A 25,246-nucleotide genomic window follows, 5' to 3' on the forward strand; every position below is an offset into this window, starting at 1 on the left:
TCAAATTAATACTGTCTGTGTTCTACTGTAATTTTTTTCTTTTAATAAACATTTTCCAATTACATTCTGGTATTGGCTGTACTTGGGAGTTTTGCAGGTACAGTAGGGCATGCAAGTCATGAGTTTGACACCTTTGGTGAAAAGAACACTAGACAGAACCCTTGGTTTCCAATCTGAGCCTTTCCTACTTACTAGTGCCATGACTGCACAAATCACTTCACCTCCCTGAGATGGTGTTTCCTCCAACACAGAATAGAGATAATTGTACTACCTACTTCTCAGGGTTATTATTTTTGGCTCTTAGCCTGAATGTATACACATGAACAAGGATAGAAATACTACAGTTTAAGGAACTATAAACAGGTATGCAAATGAATTAGTCAGTATACTCCTGACTCTACCCTCTTGAATCCTTATCATAAATATTTGAAAGAAATTAGAGATATAGAGAAATTAGTTTATCCACAGTGAACTGCAAAGACGTAGCAAATAGCTGGGGCTGCATAGAATGAGATAGATACAAAGAAGTAGGTGTGAGATATATTCCAGGGCTGCACTGACAGCAACTAGTGTTGAAGAAATCAGTTCTTTGGGAGTATGATTGGTGTGACTATTGAAGTCAAATTAGGGAGGATACTGATCCTGTGCCTCTTTGAGGCTGAAGCAAACCAAAAGCCATTCTGCAGATGGGATGTCATTCCATGCCATGATCCATAGCTCATATTCTTGCAGTGCTTTTGTAATTTGCACATGTAATTTGTAAATTGCTACCTGTGAGTTAGAAGATGTTGCAGGATTAAGAACTGAGAGAATCTTTAAATGTCCTCTTCAGGAATTATTAAACTTTTGAGTGTGATAGATCCATCTGGGATTTTGTGAAGGTCTATGAATACCTCCTGAGAATAATACTTTAAATGAATAAAATAAATTACATAGGATTGTAAAGAAAACCAATTACACTGAAACACATCTTTCAAAATATATATATATTTTAAAAGTTCCCGATCCAGATTTTAAAACCTTTCTATTGGTCTCCCTCATTTAGGGGATAAGGCCTCAGAAGTGCACAAAAAGGTTGTGATTTCCTATGGGTTACAAAAGAGAAAGTAGAGGTACTGAGATTTGAACTCAGGTTGTTGGACTGTGATACTCAGTTCATTGCATGCTGTTGCCAGCAGCCCAGCAACATTGTTCGTACAGTCCAATTTAGGAGTCCTTTTATCCTCCGTGTGTTCGTATTATAGCAATTTTGCATATAGATGGCAGTCCTCTTCATCTCAGCATGCAGTATATAGATGGCATCAGGACCAGGTTGCCAGTATTACAGGATAATCATCCATCATAGCAGAAACAAATTCCTCTTTCCATAATCTATACCAAAAATTCTAATTTTGTTTTGTGCAATGATTCCCTTTGGTGACTTGGTGATACCTTTTATAAATCCTTTGTCAGAATAAAATATTGTTGTTGTTTTAAAAATTAAAAATTGAAGGAAATGATAAATTTAATATAGAGGGTCATACAAATACAGATAACTTTTCCCTATCCATATTCACTGATGCTTTGAAAGCTATCCACAAAGGGGTCCATAGATGCAGGTTTGAACTCTCATATGTGCTGTCTTCCATTATCATAACATGAATGTATAAATAGAATTTCTAATGCGATATAGTGTAGCCTACCAAAGGAAATCTGAGAGATTAATCATATTTCACTTATTCAGCAGATTTCTAATGCACTAAATCATCTTGACTATGAAAGCCAAAGTAAATGACTTTTTATTGTGCCTTTTAATTAATTATCTTTTAAATAAAAGAGTGTAAGGCATTGGATCTGGAGCTAAAAACAACATTAGTGACTGGCAACCTGCATGGGAAGCCAGAGTTTACATCTTGTATTAGATTTAAAAAGGCAAATGTTTTCCGAGGAACTGAGCAATCTCTCTTGTGTTCCACAGCTCTTTTCCCAGTTTTGTCTGTGATTTTTTGTTTATTCAGATCAGAAAAGGAAAATGATAATTTTAGAATACATTTAAATCCTTTAGGAAAGAAACACATAGATCTTGACAATTAAGCATTTCAGTGCCTATCAAGTAAAGTGCATTCTCTGTCATTTGATGATTATAGGATCACAGTTCCCAGAGCTGAATGAGACTTGGAAAGACATCTAGTCCTATACCTTCATTTTTACTCAGAGAAAACAATATCAGATAGAGCTTATGTGATTTGACTGTAATTGTACAGGTAATAAGGGGCAGAGTCAGGTTTACAAACCAGGTCTTCTGACTCCATGGTTATTCTTTCTTAATAAATAATTATCAAATGAAGAAGGGCATCCACACAGTAACTTACTCTTGTTTTCAGCACCAGAAAATTGTTACAGAGTGTACTTGGTGGTTGTTATGTGTTGTTTTTATGAAGGATTTCTTGGGGACTAAAGGCACGAACACAGTAAAACTTTGTAATTTTCAGAAGTTTGTTTTATTATTTTTGTTATTAAAATAGTGCTTTTGTGAACTCTGGACCTCATTGCAATTATTTAAAACACTATTGTAAACAAATATAATTACAGACAGTCCTGAATATTTGAGCATTTTATTTGCGTGACTTCAAGTGTTCAGGTGATTTTATTAGTAACCTCATCTTCCCTTTCACTTGTGTCAACCTCATACCTTCATGGAGAAAACAATGAAAGATGAGATGGGCACAAGTTTTTGCAGTGGCTTGTCTTGTACACCCAACATTTGTTAAGAGCTTCCCATGCATTCACTGCACATTTTCGTTGTTAGTCTTTAAAAGTGAAGTTTTATGTTTCAATTATGCCTTCCAAGTGTAGTGCAATACTTTGGTGTTCTAATGTGAGGACAAGACCTTCTATTTGATTTTACCCCCTTCCTGGAGGTGAAATTCCATAGATGTTGCGCATTGCCCAGGTTTTCAAACCTTTTCAATGTATTGATCTGTTCTGCTGATTTTTTTCATCTATTGTTTTGCCTTTAAAAAAAATATTATCCTGGATCTTTGGGGTGGAGATGAGGAGACTCCTGGGGAAAAAAAGCTGTGATGATATAAAAAACAGAAGACATTGATTAAAACTTGACTGAAAAAAAAATTCTGAGAAGGTGCCCATAGGCTACCCCATACTTCCAAAGATTTCCAGAATACAAAAAAGGTTTAAGAAGCCCTGACCTAACAGAAAACTTCCAGAATATTGAGAGGAGCTGCTACAGAGGATTTATGGTGAGGCAGGGACAAAAATTACATAGGAGGAGAAGGTGAGAGTTGAGTTATGTAGGAGGTGGTTGAATTATGTTCTGTACTAGTGGGGAGTCAGCATTCCACATCAATAAAATCACAAATCCATTGAAATGTTGAAATGTTAAAAACTCATATTTATATATTGTTTTTCTGGTTTATGAAGCCCTTTCCTTTGTAGTTGGGTAATGCTTTTAGAGCAATTATTATTTTTATTTTGCAGATGAAGTAACTGAGACTCAGAGAATTTAAATAATTTAATCATAGCTTTCCATTTAGTAGATGATTATCTGAATATAGATCACAGACCAGATCCTATGGTCTTTATACAGGTTATATTTACAATAATGAACAAAGTCAGAAACTAAACTAAATTTCAAACTTACATCATTCGTCATGTCATCTAAACAATCAGCTAGAACTGATTCCTTATTTCCACTAACTGAATTGATATGTTATCTTATGGATATGAAAACAACTGAGAAGATTTGATGGTGGAATAACCACTTGAGGCATTTTGTAGCAAGGCTAAAGGAAAGAGCATATTTTTGAATTTGTTGAAACATGCAATCCTCCCCCATTCCAAAATTTAAAATGGTCTTCATTTTGAAACATATAACGTAACAACAGAGATACAGTTGTTGACAAATTTGTAAATTATTGGTTTAAACCAACACATTAGCTAAAATGATGGCACCTCCATCCTGTTCAGAAAGACTGAATTTACTGACCTCTAGTAAAGATATATCCATGTTGGGAACTGAATTGTCTCAGAAGCAGATAGATCACTGGATTTGCCCATTGCAAACCTTCAGAGATATAGCAGTTGTTATTTTTTTTGATGTGAAATAATTCACTAGTCTGCAAAGTGAACGATTGTAACAAAACCCTAAGGAATTAGATAAACCTCAGAATACATCAGAAGAGTTAACAGTGGCTGTGATGTAAAATTTTGCTAAGAGACCTCAAAGGATTTTCAGGGGCTTGGATATATTCTCTTTTTTCACAAGCTCTTCGGATACAGAATTAAGGATGAAAGAGACAAAGGGAAAGCTGAAGATTGCTTATTTTTTTTATTATTTTTGTTTAGTGTTCCCTGTCACATCAGATAATCTAGGTGAAACAAGTCATTGGTTATGGGAATAAGTTAAGTTCAAAGTAAGCAAAATAAACATCTTTATGAGAATTTCAGTGGTCTTTGAAATGGACATTTCCACCTCAGCAAGATAGGCTTTCCTTTGTGCTATTTGTGGTTTCAGATAATTGAAATGTTATAGAGGATTTACTAGATATTATTGTTGTAAAAAAGTTTTTAAAATTAAATAATAATTCTTTCTTGTACAACGTAGTACTCACTAGATATTTGAATGAATTTGTGAGGCATTTGTATCATTTTCATTCTCATAGAGGCAGCTTCAGAATACAAAGTGCTGTCAATTATATTAGATCAAAACTCAGAGCAAATTATAAGGACTTACATCGGTGAAAAAAATAGTTTCTAGTGAGTTATATTTCCTTCTTACCTTGAGAAGCACAGCAGTTCCCTACAATCTTAACCTAAAAGTTAAGCAAAGAACCAGCTATAAATTGGTTTATTTACAGGAACCATCTTTCTTTCAGCTTCTTACCTGAGTACATCAGTGGAGATTTTGATTCTATTAGACCTGAAGTCAAAGAGTACTACCAAGTCAAGGTAAATCAGGAACCTTTTTTCTTTTTAAGAGCTATGTCAGTATGGAATACTTTTTTCCTCTGTCTTTTTATGGGGGGAGGGGGAGTGTTCTATTTTATTCTGAGAATTAGGAAGGAAATGATATATTTGACTTTGGGGAAAATAGAAAGTTCTTAATACAAGTTTTAATTCTCTTCTTGTGTCTCTGTCTACCAATTACTTCTTGTTTGTGTATTTATTTCATTACTTAATTTATAAAGCCTATGGTATGATTGGTATGACCAATTTTTTTATTTGATTTTCTCTGTTTTATGCCTTGCCTCATGATTGTGATTAGAAAACAATTGGACAGTATTATTTCTATTACAAATACTCTGAAAAAATCTTAAATAATTTTGAAGTGTGGGTGGGGAATATCTTGCTGGAAGTGAAAACAGAATTGATTATATTTCTTCTTTCCCAATTTTTTTATTTCCCTATTTTTTGTTAAAGATTCCACTGTTCTTCCATTTACCTAAGTTTGGAACCTTGTTGTTCTGCATTTTTTGTTTCTTCACTCTACATATCCAGGCAACTGCCAGATTTTGCTGTTTTTGTCACCACCATATCTCTGACATCTGATCTCTTCTCTTTATTCACACATCCACCAGCTTAGTTCAGTTCAGACCCTCATCATGTCGTGCATAGATTATTGCAACACCGTCCTAATTGGTCTCTCCTTCAAATCTCTTCTCGTAGCTGCCACTGTGATGTTCCATGAATACAGATATGATCATGTCCCACTCATGAAAACTCCAATTGCACTCTATTGCCTGTAAGATAAAATATAAACTCTTTTGTTTATTGATGAGCTCTTTCCTGTACAACCTCTTTCCTACTTATCTTGCCAACCTTTATACCTCTTTACCTCCATCTTGTGAGGCCATTCTCTTCTGTAAAGACACAGCTTAAGCACCATGTTTGACACACAGCTTTCCCTGATCACCCTTACTATTATGTCCTCTTTCTCTGCATTTATTTTGTATGTGGTTTTTCATTTGTATCTGATTCTTTCTGACCCCATTTCTGGTTTTCTTGGCAAAGATAGTAGAATGGTTTGTCATTTCTTTTTCCAGCTCATTTTACATACAAAGAACATGAATCAAACATGGTTGATTTAGTGACTTGCCCAGAGTCACATAGCTATTAAGTGTTTAAGGCTGATTTGAACTCAGGAAGATGAGTTTTCTTGACTTTAGACCCAGTGCTCTATCCCCTGGGCCACCTATCTGCCCCTTACCCTGTACATACATACATACACATGTATACACATATTTTGTCCCACATCCTTCCATGAAATTTCCTTGACTCTAAGGATTATTTCATTGTTGTACCTGTATCCTTTATGCTTAGTGCAGTATTTAATATATTATAGGTAATTAACATGTTTATTTGTTGTTTAAACAGCCATTAATTTTATAATTTGCTCTACTGGATCAAATGTCTTTGTTCATTATCAGAAAGCCATAAAAAGGAAACAGTGAATAAATGAAAATGCGTTTATAAAGCACTTGCCCAGCAAGGTGCTTAGGGCTGAGATTACATTTTAAACAGAAACTGTGGCTTGGAGGGTGGAACAGGACAGAAATTAACCAATCAATCGCAGCTACAGGGTGGAAATCAAGCGAATGGGATCTTGTAATCTCTACACCTTTCAGTGAATTACAGATGTTTGTTCATTCGAAAAGTTGCTTGTGAAAACCTCTCTTAATAAATTCTTTCCCTGAAGATGCCCTTGATTCATGTATCCATAAGTTTCATAAAGATTTTGTGTTGATTGGAAATTATGCATTTGGCTTGGTAGCTGTTGATGTTCTCTCAGTTCCCCTTTCTGGATATCTTCCTTTAATATCTTTGCCTATTTTTGATATATTGTGCATTCATTCCACAGCGTTCTCATAGTTCCATCATTGTTTAGCACATATCTCTTTGTACCCTAGCAGGAATCTTTATTCCTTTACCATCTTTATTTCCTTTTGTGCTATTACTGTCTTGCCTAAAAGCAGTACAAGTTTATAACATGCAGTTAAATGGAAAAGCTATAAAGCTGGAGAAAGACATCGCTATATATGCATTATATATATGCACACATTATACATGCACATGTATGTATATCCTGGGACAGATAGTAAAACTGTACAAAGAAGCATTAAAGAAAGTGAATTGAATTGTCTTTTTAAAAATACAAAAATTCTTGAATTACCCCAAGGTCCTATTGCAGAGACCTATTGGTAAATTTTATGTCGTTGTATAACCAAGATACCTAGATCACAGGAGACAGTGGAGTGGGCCTTACTGGGTATGGCTACACAATGTAACCCATGAAGAACTCTAACAAAGAACATTAGTGAAAGTTGTCATCTAAAAATCTGTGATAGGAAGAGGAAATGGTATGGCCATATGATGAAGGCAAAAGGTGACTTCAGCTATTTGTCAAAGAATGACAGTTTATGGCTGGAGTCAGGTAATCTAATTTCTTCATTTTGTAGATGAGGAAACCTGGGACCAGCAAGGTCAAGTGAGTTATCCTTAGGCAACTGAAATTCAACATGTAAAACAGAATGCATCTTTCCCAACAAACCCTCTTGTGTTCCCTACTTTAATGCTACTCTTGAGGGCACTACCTTCTTCCTAGTCACCCAAATTTTCAGTCTCAGTGGGACCTTGACTCCTCACTTTCAGTCACTTCTGCCCCACATAGCTGATCTTTTCCCCACTTTTGTAGTTTTATTCTCATAACATTTTTTGTATTTATTCCATTCTCTCCACTCATATAAATACCAATAATTGTTGGTCAGTCCCTCATTACCTCTCATCGGGAATAATTAATATCCCTGCCTCTTGAGTTCTACTCATTTGAATACCAGACTGAATGTTCACTTCTAAATGTTTTGACCCTACTACTTGATGAACTCAATGACTCCCTATTAACTCCAGGATCAAATAGTTATTTTATATTTTACTTTACCCTACACACCGGGTCCACTTGCCTTTCCTGAGACAAACATTCCATCTCCAATCTTAGTGGCTGTGGATTGGTTGACTCCATGCCTTAAATACTTTACCTCTCAACCCATGTCTTTTAGCTTCCTTGGCCTCTTTCATGACTTCAAGTTTGACCTTCTTCCGGAGGCCTTTCCCTTCTGCTTTGAGATTTCCTCCCACCTACTCCTTATATTTAGTTATTTACATATTGTCTCTCCCATTACATTGGGAGCTTCTTGAGAGCAGGGAAGGCAGGTACCTTTTATGTCTCCATTGTTTAGCATTGTATCTGATAAATAACAGATGGTTAATAGACTAGTAAACACTTACTAAATGTACTCTGCGTGGACTAGTCCCCTTCACCAGATTCCTTACCCTCATTGCTATCAAGGCACCATGACACCCTTTTTAGGAGCCTCAGACCCTTAATTTCTTTCATAGGCAAATTGATGTGTTAGATTTATGACCCATTCTCTTCTGTAATCATCCTGCTAAATAAGTGTGGCTGATTGACTGCCGAGACCCACCCACGTAGTAACTTAGAGATACAGGATTTGATCTCAGGACCTCTGAATCCACATTATTTTCCTGTACTTACCATTTATTTCTGCCCTGTTTTTGTCTTCCCTGTCATGGGCTGGTGCTAACTAATGCACATTTCTTCTTGAACATTATAAGTATTCATTTATTGAATGGTTTAGAGCAAAAATTGCCTTTTCCTAGGGGCTGTGTTACAGAGTTTAGACTTATTTATGTGAACCTGAGACCCCAGAGTATCTCTTCATTGGGACTGGAAAGTAATCATTAGTCACAACTCCCGGAAGGGCTCATTTCATCCGTTATTCTTGGGGGGCGGAGCCAAGATGGCGGAGTGAAAGCAACGACTCACCTAAGCTCCTGGAAAAACTCCTTTGGATATTTCTGGGGGGAGAGTCTGACCAGACTTTGGAGGTGTAGAATCCAGTGGGAGACGGACTTTGACAGATTCGGAGCCCAGGCTGGACTGGAAGGTCCACGGGAGGGATCTGTTCCGAGGGGGTAAGAGCCCGGCGCACAGCGCAGCGCGGTCGGCGCGGCAGGGCGGAGGCGACCCGAGGGGCCCGAGAGTGGCGGGCGAGACCAGCGGAGCAGGAGATAAGCCAGGCCGAGCCAACGATATCAGCGCAACAGCCTTTGAAATCTTCAGCCTAAAGACGGGACTTCAGTGGGTCACTACTTGAACATCCAGAAGCTGGGATGCCGGAGTGATCAGTAAGTGCTCTCCCCTCCCCCCCCCCATGACCGTGAGGGAACCATAAAATTCTTCCCCAGATTGATCCTGGATCAGTGGGAGCAGCAGAAAGGGGCGAGTGGTCTCGTAACACCAGAGGCTGGAGAGGTGGCAAAGGGGGATTCTTCCTACCGTGGTGGAGGCTATCTGGAGGGACAGACGACCCAGGGCAGAGAAAAATTCGCACTGAGACCCAAGCAAGCCTCAGCCCGGGAGACGAGCCCCAGGAGGGGCGGGAACACGCATTAGCCTCTAGGCGTGCCCCAGCCCTCCAGGGGAAAAGGGAAGACAATAGGGAAGCTGGGATCACCATCCCCCCCGGACCTTGCCTTTGCCTCAGGCCAGCTGAGGAGATAGCCTGAGACCAGACCACACCTCCCACACACCTATCAAGCTAAACCCAGGGTTGATCTGGGAAACAACAACAACAACAAAAAAAAAAAGCCTGCTTTTAGCCTAGACAAACATCAACTCAACTTAAAAGATCTGTATCTTCATCCGTTATTCTTTATAGAATTCCCCTTGATCCCTGGCCCCAGTGTTATCCTATCCATGGTGGTACAGGGAATATAAGGAGTAACATAAAAGAGCATTTGTATATTTAGCATTCAGCATTTCCTTCATGTCGTAGTCACCATTTCAGCCTCACCTCACTTGTGTTTCTCTGAAAATGCATTTCTTCTTTTTATTATGCACAGAACTCATTCTGGTGATCTTACTCTGTTCTAAAGAAATATGTCTTGGAAACCACACTAAAGTCTTATTCTTCCCTTAGAGTGGTAGAAAGAGGAATGGATGAAGGAAAAATATGATGAAGATTGGAAGAAGACATAGGAAGGAAAAGAAAGGATGCCTGTTTGTTTTTAAATGGAAGAGAAGGGAAAAGATTGCCTTTGGGAAACCAGAGGAACTGTTGTTGTGAAGCCTCAGTTGCTGTGATGTGGTAGTTCTGGGGATAGCTGTGAAGGCTGTGCTACATATATTCCATCTGCTAACCAGCTGATCTGGCTTTCCATCAGCATAGGAAGAGTGTTCCCCTGTCAGTGTTTGATATTCATGCTCAATTACATTAACATTGGCATGTTCCTACTCATTCCCCACAGTCTCACTTCTCATTAACTCTATACCTCAGCCTTCTTTGGATGGAAAGCACTCAGCTTTGCTTACAAGGCAAAGTTTTACAAACACACAGTTATTAATCATACATTCACAACGATAAAACATGGCAGAAGAAGGTGGAGGTGGGGCAGGCGGCAACTTAGGAGAAAGTTGAAGCTCTTTTTAAGATGACTCATCTGTCCCCTCTTCTAAATGAGCAGGTGCTTTTAGCAACCCCTATCTGCTAAGGAGGGAGTAAAGGAGGACAGTGGTTAGACAGACCATGCTATATTCACATGCATCTAATGGAGCAAGAGAAAAATTGCCATTTGTGTCAGCATTTTAAAAAAATGTCCAGACTAGCTCTTATCACTATTGTCATGTTCGTTCTTTTCTAATATACTTTAAAAAACTAAATAAACCCATAAGTTTCTAAAAGTACTGACCTAAACAGCACAACACTGTATTTCGTAAAAACATGTAATTTGTTTATCTGATTTGATTTCTAATGGTTGTTGTTTGTGGAAGGCAAAAGCTATGTTTTGGACACAGATAATGTGTGATGTTCTGCACACCATGGGCATTTTGTAGGTTTTATTATTCCTAATAATAACAGTGATTATGATGATAATTACAACCCCATGCACCATTACACCTAGTTCCCACAGGCCATTATCTTTGACCTAAGCTGACTAAGTGCCCTTTTATAAATGAGAGGGTAAGCTACCCCCCTTTCAAACAGATTTTCACCCTGCTCCCACCATCCCTTTTTTAAACTAGAGAGGACTCAGGAAAGCAGCCTCTGAATAACAAACAGATGGAAAGACGAGAAGAGAATGGAGAGCTCAAGGATTTGGTGAGACCAAGTTGTGTTTGTTTAGACTAAGCAGTATTTTATTTTGAGTTAAGAGCAACTTATCTACATTAATAATGGTGATGATGATGAAGAAGAAGAGGAAGTGGAGGAGAAGGAAATATCGTATAAGTTAAAATTAACTTAATTTGTTTCCTCATTGGAAGGAAAATAGAAAGTATTTCTCTTATCCATTTAAAAAATTAAAGATAAATTTTAAAAGGCTAATAAAGTTTTGCTCTTATATGTTCAGAGAATATATTCTCATAATTCTCAGAATAAAGTCCTGGTCTGTGGGAAGGGAGCATAACAAGGCAAGGCCATTTTGCAAAGTCCTGTTGAAAAAGTCCCAGGTTTTGAAGGATCTGGGTTCATATTCTTTCTCTGCCATTTACTAACTGTGTCTCCCTGTGTATTGATATTTAATCTTCTGTTCCTCATTTTCCTCCTCTTATAAAAAGAGGGTTGAATTAGATGACCTTGTACTGGATGGTCCCTTACAATCATAATATATATGGTCCTTAATTTAAGGCCCATATTAAGTGTCACCTCCTCTATGAAGCCTTCCCTGATCTTCACATATGAAAATCATCTCTCCTCATTTTTCCTATTGGTATTTTTTGAGATTCGCTTTTTTTCCCTTTTGATATAGGCGGTCTTTTACCATCGATATATGTCTCTTCGAGATCAGGATTTTTTTTTTTTTTTTTGGTCTATATTCCCAGGACCTAGCGTAGTTACTGCCAGAAGATAGAGTTCCATTAGGAACTAGATTATCTCAGATCAATGATAAAGAGGTCGTGATTACTCCTAAGGGAAAATTCCCTGAAGTCTCTAGGGAGGCAAGCTGGGAATTAAGGACATACTGAGAAGCTGGGTTTCTCAGTGTTTACCTTTCATTCTGTCTCCGTAGATCTCTCCCTGAAGACAGTTCACAACCTTGTGTCTTGTCTCTCATACCAGTTCCATTCCTGATACACTCACTCATGCAGTATTGATTCATCCTTTCCCTCTATCAATATGGTAGAGAGCTTATATAAAGGGTTGAAACTAGGGTTATGTTATTTTCTGCTTTTTACTAATAGTCAACACAAATGTATTAGGGACATTATGTGCTTTATAAACTATAAAGTACTTACTGAGCACGTGGTCTGTGTATAACCTGGTGAGGGGAGATATAGAATCTGAATGAGAAAGTGCCTGTATTCTGGACAAAGAGTGATCTTGCCATAGGGAACTTATAATGTACAAGAGGAGATATAAAACAATAAGGAATATTGCTTGCTGGAATGGATGATACTAAACATGTAAACAATAGTAGTTCAGAGAAATGTTTGATCGTTATGGAATGAATAGTCAGAGGAAACTTCAGCTGAATTACATCAAATGCATGATAGGACTAACAAATACTATTATGGAGGTGAAGTGGGTTCTAAATATACAGGACAGAACAGAGGTAATGTTACCTTTTGGGGAGTATTGGGATCCTAGCAGTCATATAGCCCATATTAGTGTGAGGATAAATTAGGGAGAACCTTGAATCATGGAATAAGTGACCACTGCAGAAATCATATTAGTTTCTAATGTCAAACCATTTGAAAATGCTTAGAACTTTGGTGGCAAGAAAGCAAAATGGGGAATTTGACCTTAATGCCATAGGCAGTGAGGAATCAAATTATTTTCTTCAGAAACTTAATAAAATAGCTTTTAGGAAGATTAACCTTGCAGCATCATAGGAGAGTGACTAGCAGATGTTTCTAGTGCTTTAATATAAGACCATTGATTTCAAAAGAACATGTTTGACTTTTTGATTCAGTAGTACTTGCCTTGTGAGAAGATAGTCTCTTTTTTGGATACTGTGAAATTAAATATTGAATTCACAAGAACAAATCATTAGGCCATCTGAATTACTAAATGAATTCCAGAAGGGGCATATATGGTTCTTCAGGATAAATGCTCACAATGCTTCTCCAGTCTATATAGACATAGAATGTTGAATCTTTTCAGTCTCCTTGGACTATAATACTAAAACGTCATATCTTCCTACCAAGACTTTCTTTATTTATCCTTTCTCTGGAGCACATTTTTGGGAGGTGTTACCTTATTACCTCTAGAAACCATCACAGCTTCTTTTGGGGGGAGGAGGGAGTAAGGAATCAATTAACCTACTCAGGAAATGCCATGAATTTCCAGTGTTAAGCTGGAGTAGAATGAGTATTCATGAGATGACAGTTGAGAAGAAACAGAAATAATAGGTTACCAGTTGCATGCCAGTAGGGCTCTTCTCCTGCTTTAGTATATTTTCCACCCTCACATTTCTTTAGCATGATGATTTAACATTTATTAAATGCTAGTCCTTGTTGTTCATACTCCTACAGAAAGAACATAAAGTACAAACAGTCCCTACCTTGTGGCCTCCAATTTTATGTAGCTATTTTCGTTTTATGTGGAACACTGAACTCTTATTTCAAGATGCTATCTAAAATGGCATAAGGTCAGGGGGTCATGGAATCATAAAATCATAGCTTAGTGGCTTAAAAAGGATCTTAGTAGCAGAACCTCCTGATTTTACAGACGTGAAAACTGAGACTTAGAGTGATTTAAGTTCCTTTCCCAAGGTCACATGGGTAGTAAGTAGAAGGGCTGGGATTCAAACCCAGGTCTCTGAATCCAAATCCAACACTTCCCCTCTCCCTTCTCTCCCCTCTTTGCACCCTGATCAAATTATAGGATTTAAAGCTACACAGATCCTTAAGAAATTATCTTTGTTCCACATTCTTATTGTTTATAGGCGAGAGGAAACTCCCCCTCCCCCTCCCAAAAAACCCCAAACCTCAGTGATAGTATGATGAGATGATTTGTCCACTAATTGTTTGTTTTATTGACGACAATCCTTTAGATATCACTTCATAATTTGGAATGTACTTTCAAATATATTCTCTTCCTTGATGCTCAGAACCTTAGTAGCCAAGGCACCGTTTTACAGTTGATGTAAATGCAGTCTAGAGAGATTAAGAAACTTGCCCCAAAATATATAGATGATTAATGGTAGAGATGGAAGTTGAACCCAGGGATCGAGATTCCCTTTTTAGAACCCTTATACTATACCATGCTGCTTCAGTACAAATGTAAGTACCATAACATATTAAACCACCAGAAGAGGCATTATGGTAATGGATAACTAGAGTTCAAGTCTTGCCTTAGATACTACTGCCACTGTGGACTTTCGTACTTCACTTAATTTCAGTTTACTCATATGTAAAATTCCAGAAGTAGATTATTTGGCCTCCAAGGGCTCTGTGTACTCTACATCCATAATACTAGGTCCCTGGATAGGACTTTATGCCATGGTGGGAAAAATCAGCACATTTTGAATGAATGAATACTGGAGTCCTCTGTGGTTCAACACAGAAATTAACTGTCTCTGTAGCCAATGTACTGCATTGTACTGTATATTATTCCATTGTTAGAAATAATAAATGGAATTAATAGTTGACTGCAATTTGAGTAATTAATACTTTCAATACTCATAAAAATACAGATAATTCCCACATGCAATGTACTGCATTGTCCAAGAGTTGAAAGGGGCATAGGCAGGTCATCTGTTCAAACATGTACCTGAATAAGGATTCTGTGTAAAGCATCCCATGATAGGGGTCAATTTCTGCTTGCAGAACTCTGATAATAGAAATGCACTATTTTCAGCTTTTCCAGTGTGGTTTAATAAGTCCTCTATCAAAAGACTTTTTAAGTCTCAGTCATTTACTTTGCTAACTGTATGAACTTGGGAAGTCATGACAGCATGTTTTCTTATCTATAAAATGGGGTAAAAAACGTAGATTAGATCTGATATGTCAAATAAATAGGTCACAGGCTGCATGTGGCCCATGGCATTTCCCCATGTGGGTCAAATTAGCTTAAAATGTAAGTGAGAAATATTTAGCTATATAACCAAAATTCAATAAGATGGATCATAGTAGCAGGTGGTTTTCTAAATCACTATGTCACTTGCAGAGATAGGTGGTTTAGTGGACCCCCGTTTTTATTTGTTTTATACCACTAGACTAAATGGTCTCTGAGGGTCCTTTAGAACTGTACATCTATGATCCTTTCTCTTTAAAAAAAAAAAAAAGAATTTCCTTTGACCCATGGAACAAATAATATGAAATAGTATCATTTCTGCCTAAAGTTGTAAGAATGCAACACTGGGTATATTGGTATGTGGGTGTGTATTAGTAACTACGACAGAAATTTCTCTCAAGGTTTTGATTTGGCTGTGTGTATCTCTCATTATGTGGTGTATTTGCATAAAACTAAAAGGCATTTTTAAAAAGAGCTTCTGCTATCCCTTGAGATGAATTTTGTATTCAAGTTCTTTGGCAAGCATTTTTTTTTCATGAGTTACTTCATTTTCTTTTTACATATCTATATTGTAGAGCAGATTACATTGAAGGATGCTCAATTACCTTGGATATGTGTGACATTCAAGACTGTTAGTGATTCATAGCTGTCAATAGTTGTGAATTAGCATTTCAGAAACCTTCCAAAGTGACTGTGGGAGCATTTTTCTTTTGTTTGAGGTTTCTACAGACTGGAGAAATGAGTTTTAGATCTAGACCTGGGGAAACTATGTCCCTGTGCTTAAAATACCAGAGTGTGCTACCCAAAGGGAGCTGTCAAGGAATTTAAGAGTAGCTCTAACTCCATGAGAAAGAAAAAAATAGCTATTGTTAATAACTTTTTGGATTTTTCATGGATTTTAATTCATTTTTAAAAATCTGGTTGGGTTTTAATAGAAATAAAAATGTTTAGTTAAAATTTCATTCACAGACCTAAACTGAGGCTTAAATAAGTTTATTTTCAGACAGCTATTTGACAATCTCAAACTTTTAATGAAATATTTTTATCATTGCATGTGGGAATTATTTGTATTTTTATGAGTATTGAAAGTATTAATTACTCAAATTGCAGTCAACTATTAATTCCATTTATTATTTCTAACAATGGAATAATACATCTTTGATGAGTAGAATGTTTTGTTGTTTACAAAGTACTTCTTAAGAGATAGAATTGTACATTAGATGTTGCCTTTGACTCATTTAACTGATGGTTCCAAAATTGGGTTTAAAAAAAATTAGCTGTCACAAGTTCAGGCTGAGGAAAGCATGGTTAATAAACAGTTCCTCTTTAAAAATATCCTGAATTGAGAAGAATACATGTTTTTTAAAAAAAAATTTTTGTGGACTAGTAAACTATTGTTAACTTCAGCTGTTTGTAATTTTTGGTGGACTACCCAACTAATGTGATCTTAGTGAGTCCAGGTGTCCCTGGCATTTCTCCTATGTTCTGCTCCGCTCGGACAACATCCTAAATATTGTCTTCAGTTTCTGAGTAATGGTATTCAGAATTTAGGAATGATATTACTGTGCATGTAGAGGAGGGCAAATGCCACGGTGAAAGTTTTATGAGGATCACTTAAAAGAACTTGTTTGAGCATACAAAGAGAAGATTTCATGGGACATGATAGCTGTTTTTATTTATGATAGAATAGAAAGAACACTGGCTCTGGAATCCTGGGATGTGGGCTTAAATCTTTCCTCTGATGCTAACTGCCTGTGGAACCTTAGGGAAATCACTTAAAACTATATACTATATGGATTTCAGTGTTGTCATCTGCAGAATGATGGGATTGGACCAGATGGATGCTGACGTCCCATTCACCTTTAAATCTATGAGACTGTAATTTGAAGGGCTGCCATATGAAAGACAATTCAAACTTCTTTTTTATATATTATCTGCTTGGTTTTATGGCTTTGACAGGAACAGCAGGGACAAGCCTTTAAGTTCCTTCATCAGTAAACTCAAAACAAATAAAGAGTAGTACCTGTAGTTTTGGATGGAAATTCATTACTTCCTGCTTCAGGAAACTCCTTCTTGTCCCTTTCTCCTTCTTTCCTCTCATATTTGCTTCTCCTTGACCAAAAGTTCATCCCAAAGTTTCATTCTTGGTATTTACTTTGATCACATATACAGTATACGTCTTTCCCCCCTAATTATTATGTTTTTATTTATTTTTAACATTCTTTTCCTTTTAGCTTTTGAGTTCCAAAGAAAAATAAAGTGAGAAAAATCATACTTCACTTTGTACTCAGAGTTCATCAGTTCTCTTTCCATGGGTGGAGAACATATTTTTCTTACTGTGACTTCTTCGGAATTCTCTTTCCAAGCTGGTCATCATTACTGTATTGTTACTACTGTGCACAATAATCTCATAGCTCCTTTCAGTTCGCTTTGCCTCACTTCATACAGATGTTGTCATTACTTGTTTCTGTTTGGTTTTTCTGAAACCCCCCTCCTCGTCATTTCTTATGGCACAATAATATTCTCATCACCATCATATGCCAAAACTTGTTCAGCCATTTTCCAGTTGATGAGCATCCCCTCAATTTCCAATTCTTTGCTACCCCAAAGAGCTGATATTAATATTTTTATACATATACATACATTTTTCCTTTTCTGTGATCTCTTTGGGGTAGAGTCCTGGTAATGGTGTTTCTAGGTCAAATGATATGCACAGTCCTTTGGGATTAGTTCCACATGGTTCACCAGAATCTTTGGACCAGTTCACCATGCCACCCACAATTTATTGGTCTACCTATTTTCCCTCATTCCTCTTTAGAATTTATCATTTCTAAGAGGTGGGATGTGGTAGTTCAGAGTTGTTCTCATTTGTATTTCTCTAATTGGTAATGATTCAGAGCTTTTTTTTTTTCCTTAAGGCTATAGATAGCTTCGATTTCTTCTTCTGATAATTTCCCATACCTCTCTTTGACCCATTTATCAACTGGGGAATGACTCTGATAATTTCTTGAAATAAGATCTCTAGGCTCTTTTTTCTTTTTAAAATCATTGTTGTCAGGTAGTTCAGTAATTCTTAAATGAGTTCTACCTAATCTGTTTTCCATGCCAGTTGGTTTTCTGATATTTTGTATTTTCTTCTATTATTTTACTCTTTTGACTTTTCTTTTATTGTTTCATGATGATTCATGGAGTCGTTGTCTTCCTCCTACCCAATATGAATTTTGAAGTAATTATTTTAATCAGTGAGCTTTTGTATCTCCTTTTTCCATGTGGCCTATACTGTTTATTAAGGACTTTATTTCTCAGTGAAATTCTGTGCTTTTTTACCATTAGACCAATTCTGTTTTTTTATGGTGCTATTATTGTTATTATTATTATTTGGTGTTTTATACCTCTTTTACCAAGATGTTAAATTTTTTTACATAGTTTTCTTATATCACTCTCATTTATTTTCCCAATTTTTTCTCTGCTATGCTCTTTCTTTAATGTTTCCAGGAATTCTTGTTGTGCTTGCAACCAGTTGGGTTTTGTCTTTGATATATTGCTTGTAGCTATTTTCAGTTTTGAGTTATGTCTTGGGCTTCTCTGCTAACATAATAGCTTTTTATGATCAAGTTTTTTTTCTTGTTATTGTTGCTGTTTGCTCATTTTTCCAGCCAGTTTTATGTCTTAGAACTTTGTGATAAAATTGGACTCTGCTCACCTGTCCCAAGAATTAGGCATTTTTATGCTGTTGCTTTCACAGGTAGTCTTGGGTGTCTGCAAGTTGTTGGTGTTTCCAAGGTGGTATGATCCAGGGACAGGTGGTCATTGCTGTCCTGGTCTGTGCTCTAGTCCTTAGCCAGGAAGGGCCCCTACTCCCTTGCAGCTGCAAGTGTCAGCATTACTCCTTTCTGCTTTGAAAGTGCGACCAGATTCTTTTCTCCTTTGTGACAGACCACAGTCACTCTTCCCAGCCCAGGAACTGTGACCTGGAACTGCATTTGGACAATAGAATTTTTTTTCAGCAGCAGTTGTACCTAGCAAGTGCCAGCAAAGGGGTCCCTGAAATTTGTTTCCAGCCAGTTGTCTGACCCTCTTACCATCTCCGGGTTGAGAGCTCCAAAAGGTGCTGCCGCTACTGTCACGCCACTTCCAAGATCCATGTCAAGCTCTGGGCTTACTCCCACCCAGGTGTTAGAAACCTCTCTTGTTGATGCCCTAACTTGTCTTAGTTTGGAAAAATGTCTCATTCTGAATTCTTATGGACTCTGCACTGCAAAATTTTATTTGAGGAGCTATTTAAAGTTGTTTGGAGCCGAATTTTGGGACAGTTCATCTGGGTATTATTACACTAGAATAAATGTCCCTTTATATTTTGATGAAATTGAGGATTCCCCGGAGTTAAAATACATCTTTTCATTTTTTTAATAGACAATAAAAAAGGGGCAACTGATTTTTTTTTTGCGTTTCAAGGAGTTTAATCTTTTGATTTTCTTTTTTGAAGAAGTCATTCCACAGTCTAACCCTGTTTGGTGATAGGAAAAAAAATTCTTTATAAGCTTTAGAAGTCAACATGTTTAAAATTGGAGAGTAAATTAAATATAAAGATTCAAAACAACAAAGTATGTTTTATACAGGGATAACTCTATGTGAAAGGAAAATTGGAAAAAATATTTTGTGATTAAACTCTTTAGGGGAACAGATAATATTGTAACTCAGAAAAAGCAAAGTCATAGATATTTTACATCTAAATTGATTTTATATATCCATTCTTCTTGTAGCAAATTTAAAGGAAAAAATTGCCCTAATTTTCCATCTTTAATTTTGATCTTTGTGATCATAGCATTTCAAAGTTCTCAATGCATGCTCTACTGATCTTCTAGCATATAGTTTCCAGTTACAGAGTTGGGTCCAATTTAACAAATAAGGCCTACTGTCCTTATTGGCCTGAAAAATAACACAATCTTGAATTTAACACAATATTTTCAGAGTAGAAAATATCTTTTTCTTTGTTTTCTTAATCACACAATGGTTTCTATCATATCAAACAGATAGGTTAACATCAAGAATGAATGGGAGAAGTAAACATTTCCGTATTACCCAGAGTAGGTGCTAGTGATATTTTTTGAACCAGCATAGTTCTGATAGTTGCTTAGAAATCCATGTGGGTATTTTAACAGGGAATCTGAGGCCTCAAGGCCACAAGCAGTCCTCTAGGTCCTCAAGTATGGCCCTTTGACTGAATCCAAACTTCATAAAATAAATTCCCTTAATGAAATAATTTGTTATGTAAAACTTGGACTAAGTCAAAAGGTCATACCCAAGGACCTAGAAGGCCATATGTGGCCTCAAGGACTTCTACCACTAAACTGGTTCTTCAGTTAATGAAGTCAGTAGAAGATTGAAAATATTTTTAAACATTTCATTCTCTTTGCCAGTGATGAGAGATAATCTATGTGGCACCATCTGCTTTCATCCAATATAAAAACACTAATTCTCTCAATTAAGCACTTCTTTACAATCAGTATATACTTTAGATTAAATCAAAGTATGTAGCCTTCGGTGATTAATTGGACAGCCTCATATTTTTAAAATTTAATTAATTATCTAGTTGACATCATTACAAGTATTGTTATAAAGTAAAGTGAGGAATTTTAGAAACTTATTGAAAGTTATAGAAGATAAATAAATTTTATCTTCTCCAGAGACTGGAGAAGCCATCTCAATACCATCCATTCATTCTTTCAGTATACAAATAGGTAATAAGCACATTAGATAAAGTTAGCCCTGCTGGGTGGAGTGAAATATAAGCATAAATAAAGGAATACATTTAAAGTATTATAACCTGAGAAAAGACTCTCTCCCACTGCCTTTTTTCCTCCTTATCTTTCTTCCCTCTCCTTTCCTCCTACTGAGTATATCAAAATAAAATGAAAAGACAACCCTCCTCTAGCTGGTCTGTAAAAATCTGCACTTTGCCAATGTATGATGTGGCCCCAGTATTCTATGGGGCAAAAATATCTAAGGTCATTTTTTTAAAGAGATTTTTTGAGATTTTACTACAGCTTTTGCCCCTACAGTTAATGGGGACCTTCATTTGGACATTTCTACATAGCCAGCAGATAGTTGTTTATATGATCTCTCTAAATTATAGATGACTTTCACCTTGGTCCATGAATAATGCTATCCTGTTGTCCTGGGTCAACTGCTTTTGTAACCCAATATAGCCATAACTTCTGCAGCTCAAACTACTTGATATTGAGCAGCATGTGATGAGATGTATGACTGTGAGCCTCAGTTTTCTGATCTTCAAGAGTCTTTTGTTGGTTGTTACAGTCATGTCTGACTCTTTGATCCCATCTGGAGTTTTCTTGGTGAAGATAACCATTCCTTCTTCAGCTTATATTACAAAAGAGAAAACTGAGGCATGTATCATTAAGTAACTTGCCCAGGGTCTCACACCTAGTAAGCTTGTGAGGCCTGATTTGAACTCCGGAAGCTGTCTTACTGATTTCATGCCCAGCACTCTGTGCCCTATGGTGCCACCTAATGACTGTGCTTTTTAATAATGTCCTGTAAATCTCTAGTATTCCATGATTCTAGGAAGTATGAAATCAAGGGCTTGAGTGGCTTTCTGAGACAATGATGGTGAGTCTATTTCTGCCTAAGGTTAAATAAATCAGTGATTTAGAACAATTTATGATTAGTGGGGGAAAATGGTACTATTTGTATTCTTTGCAGTAGTATTATTCTTAACTTATGTGTTCTATTTGGATATGATCATTGTAAAAATTCTCAGTTATCTTAACAGGATGTTATATTTGTTATAGAAACAACATAATTGAATACAAAAGTATATATTCTTTTTATCCATGGGACCAAATGTTGGATTTAAATCTACCTCTGGTACTTATTGCCATGGAGTAATTATTCCCTTTTTAATGTGATGTTGAAAAAGTTTGAGAGAGCTGGTTTCTGGATAATTCATTGTTTAAAATAATGCTAGGCTAGTATTCATAAAAGGGATGGTCATTTGTCCCTCTCAGACCAAAGATGTAATGGGCTCACAGTTTATATGCATTTGGAATAATGGGTGTTCCTGAGGGTAGTAATCAACTCTGATTGGTTATCAATTAGTGAGAGTACTTGAATATTATAATGAGATATGAACCTATTCTAATGAGAAGTTAGGGGACTTGATTTTGATCAAGCCATTTATTTCCAAATCACCCCAGGCTCTGGGAAATCTAGACAAAGGATCTATATCCCCAACCTAAACCTGAGTAGAACACATAAAGTCTGAGTTTCACCTTAGATTAAATTCCTTTTAAGGTTCCCTGAGTTAGCTCTACTTAGATTGAGGAGAGTTAACCTTATCTCCCATCTTCTGTTCTGTCCTTTAAAGGCTGCGCCTTGAAATGAGGACTTTAGAAAAAATGGGAAAACTCTGAATCTTCTGAAATCATTGGTTATGAATAATCATTTGTCTCACTATTCCCTAGTTTCCTTATTTTTAAAGTGAGATGATTGAATAAATGGTTACTGTCAACAAGAACTGAACTGAAATTCCATCTCTAACACTTACTCTATGTGTGTGATCATGAATACTATTGCTAGCTACTACCAGTAGTATTGTGAATAATATCTAGCATTTGTGTAGTACTTTAAATTAAAATTCTTATATCATGTGATCTTCATAATGATCCTGAGAGAGAAGTGCTACTATTCTCCCCATTTTACATATGAGGAATTTGAGGTAGACATAGGTTAAATGAATTGCCCAGGGTGAGTTTATTCAGGTGAGTAAGTGTCTGAGGCAGGATTTAAACTATATTGTTCCTGACTTCAGTCTAGCCTTTTCCACACTGTGCCATCTCTCTTCAAGTTACTTAATCTCCATTTCTTCATTTGTAAAGTGGGGATTATAATACCTCTATGTGAGTCACAGAGTTGTTTTGAGACTTAATATCTTGTAATTCATATTATTTGCCTTATAAATATTAAGGTGCAATGGAAATATCTATTATCAGTTATTATCTCCCTGTCCCATTCTGGCTCCAAATCCTTATGATACAGTGATTCAAATGATAAATATTTACCAAGATTTCAGGCATAGTATATAGATGATAGTATCTTCTGGACGGGAATCTGAAAAACCTAACTTTTAACATGACAAAAGAAGGCATAGAGCTGAAAAGATTTTTTTCAGGATGATGATTTTGAGGAAATGATATGCATGGTAAATTAGATTAGAATGGTACCACCAAGCGACTGTGACTTAAGGAGAGGGTAAGGACCTGCAGAATGTTTTGGAGATAAGAGTTTTGTTGTACCCTGAGTTCTGTCAAAGAACTCTATTATGTGGAAAACAGAAGGGAGAGCTTAGGTTTTTTTGAACAGAATGTGCTACATGGAATCTAGAACCAAATAGTAGTAGTAACTGCTAACATTTATATAGCATTTTAAGGTTTTCATAGCTATATCTAGTTTATACTTACTATAAAATGTGTGAATGTATGTGTGTATATCTATATTTCTATCTATATAAACTCCATCTACATACATATACAAAGTGTTCAGAAGACTTAGTATAGTTTAGTGTAACTTTAATATGTCTTCATCCAGTAATATAAACATTTTAATCTTCTCAAGTGCATTAATAACTTGTTATATAATGTAAACCTCACTTTATAGTAGTGGGTAGCAAACCAAAGGGATCCAACTGATCAGTGGGATTTGTGTGTTCTGTGCTCTATGGTCTTGGGGGATGAGGGGTGTACTCTTATGTTCTTCTACCTACTCTCCTAGCCCTGTCTTCAGTATCCAATCCAGTGGTGAATGTCATTGCCCCCTGCCATGAAGTGAATAATCTGCAGAGTTTGGGTCCTTCTGAATGTCCTAATAGTTTTTGATCATTAAAGCTATTTTGCTGCTATAAATTATTCTCAGTAGCATGCTTTCTTTTCTAATGAAAGTTTAGAGGAGTCAGCAACGTGTGACCTGATTGGTTTTATATTTGTTATGTGTGAAATATTTTTCAATAATTGTGATTAGTTAAGTAATCTAGGATGATATCCTAATGAGTTTTGCATTAGTCTTATGGAAATTAAATTAATTATTGATATTCATTGTCATGCCCTTTTAAAAAATTGACAACACTTTAAACTGATTTGCATATAACCCTGAGTTGTGTTCTTGAATGGAGTAAGATTTGCCTCAATATGATGAACTTTTCTAACACATTAAGGTTTTAGGTAGTTTCTCGGTAGGGGTTTTCTGTCTTTTGTAAGTAGTACATTGTATAGGTCAACTGTAAAATATGTGTACCTTTTTAACTGGTACTGTACTTGGATCTGGGATGGGATAAGAATAGTAAATGAGACTAAATTGAATAGTTATTTCAGTGATTACAAACTTTACTCTCATGCAAAAACAAAACACCTGTTTGCTTCTTTTGAAATAATATGACTGAATCGTCCTATACCAAAAATCTCAAAATTGGAAATACAAAAAATAAAAAAATAAACCCAGCCCTTTGAAAATAGGCATAGTTAATGTAAGTCAATTGTAGGCCTTTACCAGTAGTGTCATTTGTAGGAAAAAGCATTAAAAGTGTTTTTAAGGATGCATATCTCTGGAAGTGGAAGTGGGCCATTCATATAAAAATAGTGGATAAATAACTGTTGAATATACAAGTGAGACACAAATGTTCTAAAAGAATAAGGAAAAGGCTTCCATTACGTTGAGTGGATCCTCTATGGAAAATTTATGCGAAAACGTCACCAATAGTTTTTAGGTTGAGGTATGGAAGGACAACATAGGCCATAGCAGTACTCATACCACCTGAAAGTATAGATTCACTAATTTTTCACATAAAAAAGATTTGTTTGATGATGAGCTATAATTCAAAATATTATTTGGATTATTACTTACTTATCCTACCTTTGTAAAAACTGTTGATATCTCTGGATCTGGGTTCCTTACTCAAGAAATATCAAAGGACATATGCCATAAAACAATTCTGGGAACAGCAGAACCCACAAAGGGATGGGGTGAAATAATTTTTCAGCCAAAGACAACTTAAAAGTTTGTCAGGAAAGGTCTGTTGCACCTGGGTGAGAGTGGAACACAATCTAGCACAGGCTGTGCAGTATAGACCCAGCAAATCAGCAGTAGGCCTTGTGAGCCAGGCATAGCTTTGTTTCTTCTTTGCCTTTTTCTAATTCCTTCCA

General features: G+C 36.3%; 1 protein-coding gene across 6 annotated transcripts in view; it reads left to right on the forward strand.

Annotated features, from left to right (window-relative positions):
- TPK1 (thiamin pyrophosphokinase 1) overlaps positions 1 to 25,246 on the forward strand; it is a 463,926-nt gene that overhangs the window by 221,510 nt on the left and 217,170 nt on the right. For all 6 annotated transcript variants that reach the window (XM_072652445.1, XM_072652449.1, XM_072652446.1 and 3 more), the window contains one exon: positions 4,875 to 4,947. In XM_072652445.1, coding sequence (XP_072508546.1) covers positions 4,875 to 4,947 — 73 coding nt within the window. The remainder of the gene's footprint in view (positions 1 to 4,874; positions 4,948 to 25,246) is intronic.

The sequence above is a fragment of the Notamacropus eugenii genome, chromosome 3, assembly GCF_028372415.1.
Source record: "Notamacropus eugenii isolate mMacEug1 chromosome 3, mMacEug1.pri_v2, whole genome shotgun sequence".
Classification (NCBI taxonomy): domain Eukaryota; kingdom Metazoa; phylum Chordata; class Mammalia; order Diprotodontia; family Macropodidae; genus Notamacropus; species Notamacropus eugenii.